We start from the raw sequence: 8,332 nt of genomic DNA on the forward strand, positions 1-8,332 counted from the left end.
TACACACCAAAAGCACAATCCATAAAAGAAAAAACCGATAGAGGGACTTCCCTGGTGGTCCAGTGGCTAAGACTCTGTGCTCCCAATGCAGGGGGCCCAGGTTCAATACCTGGTCAGGGAACTAGATCACACATGCCGCAACTAAGAGTTCGCATGGTGCAACTAAAGTTCCCACGTGCCACAACTAAAAGATCCCATATGCTGCAACTAAGATCTGGCAAAGCCAAATAAATGAATAAATAAAAATAATAATAAAAGGAAAATGTATTAAAAAAAGAAAAGAAAAAACTGATAACATACTTCAAAATTTAAAACTTCTGATCTTTGGAAGACACTGTTGAGAAAAGTGAGATGACAAACCACAGACATGGAGAAAATATTTGCAAAACACATGTCTGAATCCTGAATAAATAAAGATTTCTTAAAACTCAATATTAAGAAAACTACCTAATTTTTTTAATGGGCAAATGGCTGAACAGATATTTAATCTAAGACATACTGATGGTAAATAAGAACATGAAAAGATGTTCAAAATCATTAGTCATTAGGAAAATGCAAATTAAAACCACAATGAAATGTCACTACACATTTATTAGACTGTCTAAATTTTTTTAAAAAACTGACAAAGCCAAATGTTAATGATGCAGAGCACCTGGAATTCTCATATATTCCTTATGGGAATGCAAAATGGTACAGCCATTTTGGAAGACAATTGGGCAGTTTCTTATAAAGTTAAACATACAGTTACCATATGACCCAGCAATGCCAGCCTCAAGTATATACCCCCCCCAAAAATGAAAACTTGTGTTCACATGCCTCTACACCAATGTTTATAGTGGCTTCATTTATAATCACCCCAAATTGGAAACAACCCAAATATCCTTCAATTGGTGAATGGGTAAACAAGCTGTGGCACAGCCATATGATGGAATACCACACAGCAATAAAAAGGAGGAAACTCCTGATGTGGGCAACAACATGGATGAATCTCAAATGCATTATGCTAAGTGAAAGAAACCAGACTCAAAAAGCTATGATTACATTTATGTGAGATTCTGAAAAAGGAAAAACTATTGGGATAGAAAACAAATCAGTGGGGACTTCCCTGGTGGCACAGTGGTTAAGAATCCGCCTGCCAATGCGGAGGACACAGGTTCGAGCCCTGGTCCGGGAGGATCCCACATGCCGCGGAGCAACTAAGCCCGTGCGCCACAACTACTGAGCTTGCGCTTTAGAGCCCGCGAGCCACAACTACTGAGCCCGTGTGCCACAACTACTGAAGCCTGCGCGCCCTAGAGCCCATGCTCCACAACAAGAGAAGCCACCGCAATAAGCCTGCGCACCGCAACGAAGAGTAGCCCCCGCTCCCCGCAACTAGAGAAAGTCCGCGGTGCAGCAACAAAGACCCAACGCAGCCAAAAATAAATATTTTTTTTAAAAAGAAAACAAATCAGTGGCTGCCAGGGGCTGCAGATAGGGAAAGAAACTGACTCAAAAGGCCATGAGGGAATTTGGGGGGGGGTGTTGGGGTTGACGGAACTGTTCTAAATCTTGGTTATGGCGGTGGTTACAGGACTTATGAGTTGGTCAAAATTCACACAACTGTGCACGTAAAAGGGCAAGTTTTACTGTATGCAAAGAAAAAACCCTATCAAGGCTCCCGGGTTTCCACTGCACCAAGATTAAATTATCCACCTGACTTCTTTGCCTTTTAAATCTGGCCAATCCCAGGCAGACCACTTGCCCATGCCACAGCTGCTCCAAATAGAACTGTTTCCTCATCATCCTATCAACATTCCACAGGCTTTCAGGCTTCCCAGCTTTTCTGCAAGCTTTGCCCATCACTGCAATGCCCTTCCCTCGATTTATGCCCGTCCGAAACCACTAAGTGGCACGTCCTACCCTACACTGAAGTCCTCACTGAACTCTCAGTGCTCTCTCTGAGTCTGTGCTACACAACGTAGGCAGGCCCCTCTCCCAGAGTGTTCGCGGGTGTCTGGCGAGGGTTACTCTGATTTCCGGTTCCTTGTCAACACAAGCGCAGGAGGCAGCCTTACTCACCTTCCCGCCCATAGCTCAAAATAATGCGCACGCGCCTAGCACACAGTAGCGCACCTTCGACGCAGCGCACCCAGGAAGGAGGGTGACCACCGAGCTCCAGGAGGACGTGAGATCTGAGCTGAATTTGAGTCTGGAAGGGCTAATGAGGCACCTTCGAGAGAAGTCAGGCCATCAAGGACCAGGGCGTTGCAGAAAGCGGAAAGTGCGGAAGTCCGGAAGGGGCAAGGTGACCACCCACAGCCCGATATAGTGGCGCCCCGCTCGGCCCCACGTACCTTGCCCTCGTAGGAGCGCTCGGCCGCGCTCACCGACATGGCCTGGATCAGCAGCAGCAGGAAGAGTGGCACCAGGAAGCCGGCGGCGGGTACAGCCACCACGATGCTGCGCACCGGCTAAGGAACAGCTCCTCCGGCCACTCCTCCTTGGCCCCGCCCTTCACCCACCTCGACCCCAAACTGCCCCGCCCACGAGCCCCGCCCACTCTCTCTCTGCGCTCTATCCCAGTGTAAACCTCACCTCACCCTGCTGTCCAGGCCCCTGTGCCACCTCTAGCACTTCCCCTCCTTGACCCTGCTAGATGCTCACCCCTTCGCAGTTCCTCCTATCCCCACCCACCTGCCCGACTCTACCCACCGTCACCTAGTCCCACACTGATCCTCCCGAGAGGCTTCGCGGAAAACCCCGCCCACCACTACCTCTGCACCGCGCCCTCCCCGTGACCCCCCTCCTCCGCTGTCCCCGCCCTCCCCACAGCTCCCCTCGTGGGTCCCACAGCCCAGCAGATACGCAATAGCCTTGTCCATGGAGAAGGGCAGGTGGGTCGTGCGCACCAGGAAGATCAGACAGGTGACCAGCATGGCACCTGAGTAGAGGCATAGTGACAGGACGAGCAGCATAAAGAAGCGAAAGTTGCGGTGACCGATGCAGTTATTGACCCACTTGCAGTGGTGATCAAAGTCCTAGGTGAGAGGGAGAGGGGGACCTCGAGGACCCAACCTCTGACTCGGGCTCCATCGCCCCCAAATCTGAGGCCTTACCCCCACCCTCTAAGCCACCTGCCCTTGGCCTCATGCACTGGCTCCCATTCCTAAGGAGACACTGAGCCACAAAGTCCCTAACATTGCTGGCATTTCTGTGGTTAGAGCACCATACTGCTCTGTGGCTCACATAGTTTCATGTCAAGAGACCTTTAGAGCCGGGGCCTGCTAGTCTTCTCTGGGACACATCCTGGTGTAACTTCAGGCAGGACATAGAATATCTCTGGGCCTCTGTTTTCTTGTCCACTGGATGAGCCTAATGATAACATCCTTGCCCAGCCAGTCTCCCAGGGTTGTAAGGACCAGTTAAGACAGCACATTGGTAAACTGTTGCAGGCTGTGCACTTAGAGCCCAGGAGACCAGGAGACCCTCTGGCCTGGACAGCCAGAAGAGGACAGGCAAAATTCCCCTGGCCAGGCCTGCAACCTGCCTGAAGGCCTCGGGCATCTAGTGTCAGTGAGCCCTCGATAAGTCAGGGGTATCTTTCCTTCCCCTGGCCTGACCAGGCCCAGCATAGATGTGGATGCCCCTCTGCATGTCAGCACCAGTGCAAGAAAGGGCCAGCCTCCCAGGAAAGGTGCAGGCACAGTGGCAGTGACTTGTATGAGTGACCAAGAGTGACTGGGAATTACTGCCACCCTTGGTCTTTAGCAGTCCTGGAAGTAGTTTCACACTGACCACAGGCCCCCGTGTGAGTGGGCCTCCTGGTCCCAGGCAGGTGCTGGGAGGGTAGGTGGGCAGGTGAGAGGGGCACTTACCTCCACACAGATGTTGCACCAGGGGCAGTGGTAGGTCCGGGGCGGACGGTGGAAGCAGCACTTATGGCACCACTGCAGGCGGAAGGCCCTGTGGTTCACCCATACCACATGTACCATCGTGGAGCCCTGTTCATTGGAGCCTGGCATGGGAAAGGGATTGAGCAGCAGCAAGAGGCCCTTCCGTCAGTCTGCTGCAGCAGAAGGGTGTGGGCACGCAGCCCCACAGCATCACTGGTCTCCAAGAAGTGTGGGGACCAGGTGGGCAGGGGAATCCTTAGTCCCCACTGAGCAAGCTGACCAAGCTTAGAGAGGCTGGCAGTCAAAGGGAAGGTGGGTTTCCAGCCCGAGGAGTTCTTTGAGAACTCAGGCCTTTGCCACTGTGAGCAATGCTTTAAGGAATCTGTGTGGTAGGAAGGAGGAAGAGGAAACTCAGTGGTTGTGAAGAGCTGGCTTCTCTACCAAACCTACCCTAGCCCTCCCCTCCAAGGCTACTGGAACACCTCCAAAATTCTGTTTTTCCACACCTCCGTGGCTCGAGAAGTGAAGTGCCAGATGCAGGGCTTGAGCACATGAGGACATGGGGTGAAGGGGTCCTGAGGCCCCAGGCGGGGAGATGGAAGGAGCACTTTAGGAGTCATCCCAGCAGGCAGGAGCCCTTCGGGTGCTGCTTCCTTCTCCCAGGGGGCCAATGTCTCACCTTGATGCAAGATGCCAGGGTCTGAGAAGTTGAGTGAAACGAGACTGAAGAAGGTGAGGATAAAGAGGAGGCCTGTGATGATGGGAAAGGCCCATTGCCCGTCCTGGGCCAGCCACCTGCAACTGAGACCAGAGCAGGAGTCAGCCCTGATCTGGGGTGGCCTGAAGCTCCCCCCAGGACCCAGTCCACCGGGTCAGGACCCACAGACCATAAATCCTGGTCTAAATATCCAGGCTGGTGACAGATCCATAGAAACTCTACCAAAGGTCATCGAGTATTACCAGCCACCTGCAGCTCCCAGGTGCACCAAGCACTCTATACTTCTGTGCCTTCGCACGTTCAGTTCCCTCTGCCTAGAACCTCTGCCTTTCCCTGACCCCTCTTCTGTACTCTCCCTGCCTCTGTACTCTCGTTATGTGTTTTCCTTTCTGTTGCTCTGTAAGAAAGCTGTCAGCTTGTGTGGGAGACTTACGGGAATGCGAAGAAGAGGCCACTGAAAACGACCAGCAGCACCACGTTGAAGGCGGCAAATAGGCTCGGGAGGATCCAGGGGGGTGGGGCCTGAGGCGGGCTATGGGGCTCCTTCAAGAGCGGCATGGCTGGCCCTCCCATGGCCCCAGGGGAGATTAGGGCCCCCAGGCTCCCTCCCCACTGCTGGCTCCAGGAGCCCCATGGCCACAGCAGCCTCAGAAGCCACAGCCCAGGGTGGAGGGAAAGAAGCCCCAGTGTGACATCACAGAGGCTGAGGAGAGTGGGGGCTAGGGGCTCTTCAGCAGCCCTGTCTGCCGTCTGTGACCGTCACTTCCAACAGCAAACCATACCCCTACTTGTGCTGGGGACAGAGAGGTCCTGCCCCTGAGAGGTTTGAGACTACATGAGATTAGAGCAACACGTGGGGAGAAGCTGGGTGATGCTACTCACCGTTTCAGGCTCAGTGCTAATCAAAGCAAACGGTGTTCATTGTTCTATCTCCATTTTTTCCTTGTTGTTGTTACAAAATTGCACTTTGGGGGAGGAGGCAGCTAAATCTTCCCTTGTTTCCAGGTTTGGCTTCACAACACAATTCTGGTCAATGAGACATAAGTGGATGTCTGAGGGTTTCTAGAAAGGCTTTTGCTTTCCTGATAAAAGGGGGAAAAGACACAGTTGGTGCAGCTTTGCCCCTTTCTTCCTGTTTTGAACCTGGACGTGCTGGGCTTGGTCCACCTCGACCCATTAGGCAATAAGTCAACATGGGACACGAACAGAATGACAATAATGACACTGAGTCACTGCCCCAGCCTTGAACCGCCTCCCTCTGAGCTGTTTATTATGTGAGAAAATAACTGGGTTTTCTGTTACATACAACTGATATTTGTCATTTATTTTAGTCACTGAGCATCTGAACCCCTCTGTGTTTGGAGGATCCCTGAACTGTAAGTCTTGATGAAGGGCAAAGACTTTCTCCATCCCAACTGAACCTGAAAATGCCAGATACTTGCATTCAAAGCCTCTCACACAGGCCTGTGACTTGGGTGCCACCAATTAGCCTCAGATCTGCTACCACCAACCAACTGAGGAATCCACTGAGATGCAGCAACTGTCCTTTTAAAACTTAGATCATGGCCTCCGATTAGAACCTTCCAACTGCTTCGCTGCCCACTCAGAGTAAAGTTCAAAGTCCTTACCATGGCCTTCAAGGCCCTCCCTGATCTGGCCCCACTAACTTTCTGACCTCATTTCCCAACACTCAGCCTCATACTCACTCCACACTCGCCAGGCACACTGGCCTCCATGCTGTTCCTCAAACACACGTGGTATAGTCCAGTCCTGGGTTCTTCACACTTGCTCTTCTCTTTCCCTGGAATTCTCTGCCACATATATTCACAGAACTTGTTCCCTCACTTCATTGTATTCTTTGTTCCAGCGGTGCCTTCTGCCGTTATCCACATGCCTGCATCTCCAACTGTTTCCCTACGATAGATTCCTAACAGTTGGATTTAGGGCCAATGAATACGAATACTGAAAACATATTTCAGAGTCGAATCGTTGCCTTACCTGACTTGGACGTGTCTCTCGCCTGCGTCCACTCTTCGCGTCCTGTCATTCCAGTCTTGTGCTGCCCAGTGCCCGCCTGCAGGATGGCCCATGAGCAGATCTGCTACTCGGACAAGTACTTCGATGAGCACCACGAGTACTGGCGTGTCATGTTACCCAGAGAACTTTCCAAACAAGTACCCTAAACCCATCTGATGTCTGAAGAGGAGTGGAGGAGACTTGGGAGTCTAGGCTGGGTTCATTACACGATTCACAAGCCAGAAGCACACCTTCGCTTCATACGACCTCTTCCAAAAGGTCAACAAAAATGAAGTATATCTGGGGATCATCAATTAAATCTTTTTCAAATTTAATGTATATGTGTATATAAGGTAGTATTCAGTGAATACTTGGAAAATGTACAAATGTACAGATCGTTCATCCATGTCTGTGCGTGAGCTGTATTCTTCACAGCAACAGAGCTCAGTTAAATGCAACTGCAGGTAGGTTAACTATAAGGTGGTTAAGATAAAATTTCTTCTAGCCAGTTTTTCTCTTAATATAAATGCTTGTTTGACTTTACCTGTTACTTTTGTTAAATAAAATTTGTATGTCACATTTTAAGAAAATTTAAAATAAAACATATTTTACATAATTTATAAATGCTTTCTAGAGAGTTTGTGCACGTTTATACTATTATGACCATACCCATATCATAATACTAACACTATAATTAGGTATTAATGTAAAATAATTTCTCCAATTTTATAGATGACAAATGATAACTTGATCTTTTAATTTATATCCCCTTAAATTACTTATGAAATTAAATATTTTTATATATCTATAGGTCATTTTATTGTAGTTTTGTGAATTGCCTGAACTCTTTTTCTTATTGTGGTAAATATACATAACATAAAACTTATGTTATGTATAAACCATCACTACTATCCATTCCAGAACTTTTTCAGCATCCCAAGTGGAAGCTCTGTACCATTAAACAGTAACTCCTCATTCCCTCTCTCCCCAGTTCCTGGTAACCACTGTTTTACTTCCTATCTCTATGAATTTGACTATTCTAGGCACCTCACAAAAGTGGAATCATACACCTGTCCTTTTGTATCTGCCTTATTCCACTTAGCATAATGTCCTCAAGGTTCATCCTTGAGCTTCAGCAGTCTTGGAAGTTGGTATGTTGTAGCATGTATCAGAATTTCCTGACTTTTTAAGACTGAACAATATTTAATTGTATGTATGTGGCACATTTTGTTTATTCATTCATCCTAAATGTTGATGGACGTTTAGGCTGTTTCCACCTTTTGGCCATTGTGAATAATGTTGCTATGAACATGGGTGCACAAATGTTTACTCAGGTTCCTGCTTTCAATCTTTTGGGTCATATGGTAATTCTATGTTTAGTTTTTTGAGGAACTGCCATAGTATTTTCCATAGCAGCTGCATTATGTTACATTCCTGCTAACAATGGACAAGGGCTCCAATTTCTTCTCATCCTTGCTAACACTTTTTGTTTTCTTCTGTTTTTGTTTTTGTTTGTTTTTTACAATATCTATCCTAATGGGTATGAAATGGTATCTCATTGTGCTTTTGATGGGAGTATTGGGTTTTTCTTTCTGATTTGCAGGAGCTCTCTTATATTAAAAATTTTGGTTGTGCTTATTGCAAATATGTTCCCAATTATTGTTTGCCTTTTAATTTTGCATGCAATATTTAGTGTATAAAGTTTTTGTTGTTTTTATATAAT

General features: G+C 48.3%; 2 protein-coding genes and 1 pseudogene across 3 annotated transcripts in view; 1 reads left to right on the forward strand and 2 right to left on the reverse strand.

The window, feature by feature from the left end:
• The window catches only part of TFRC (transferrin receptor), a 117,823-nt gene extending 115,383 nt beyond the window's left edge, over window positions 1-2,440 (reverse strand). For both annotated transcript variants that reach the window (XM_022568305.3, XM_022568298.3), the window contains exon 1: window positions 2,337-2,440. The gene's annotated coding sequence lies outside the window, so the exon portion shown is untranslated. The remainder of the gene's footprint in view (window positions 1-2,336) is intronic.
• The window catches only part of ZDHHC19 (zDHHC palmitoyltransferase 19), a 68,720-nt gene extending 63,280 nt beyond the window's left edge, over window positions 1-5,440 (reverse strand). The window contains exons 1-5 of the mRNA XM_089910038.1: window positions 5,027-5,440; window positions 4,555-4,676; window positions 3,858-3,997; window positions 2,848-3,020; window positions 2,337-2,442 (exon numbers count right to left, since the gene is read on the reverse strand). Of these exons, the coding sequence (XP_089766164.1) occupies window positions 2,337-2,442; window positions 2,848-3,020; window positions 3,858-3,997; window positions 4,555-4,676; window positions 5,027-5,166 (681 nt within the window). The 5' untranslated portion in view covers window positions 5,167-5,440. The remainder of the gene's footprint in view (window positions 1-2,336; window positions 2,443-2,847; window positions 3,021-3,857; window positions 3,998-4,554; window positions 4,677-5,026) is intronic.
• LOC149749342 (cyclin-dependent kinases regulatory subunit 2 pseudogene) lies at window positions 3,531-7,439 on the forward strand (annotated as a pseudogene).
• The last annotated feature ends 893 nt before the right edge of the window (window positions 7,440-8,332 follow it).

Source organism: Delphinapterus leucas, chromosome 4 (genome assembly GCF_059928025.1).
Source record: "Delphinapterus leucas isolate spDelLeu-1000000601 "Yukka" chromosome 4, BTC_Dleu_Yukka2, whole genome shotgun sequence".
NCBI classification, from domain to species: domain Eukaryota; kingdom Metazoa; phylum Chordata; class Mammalia; order Artiodactyla; family Monodontidae; genus Delphinapterus; species Delphinapterus leucas.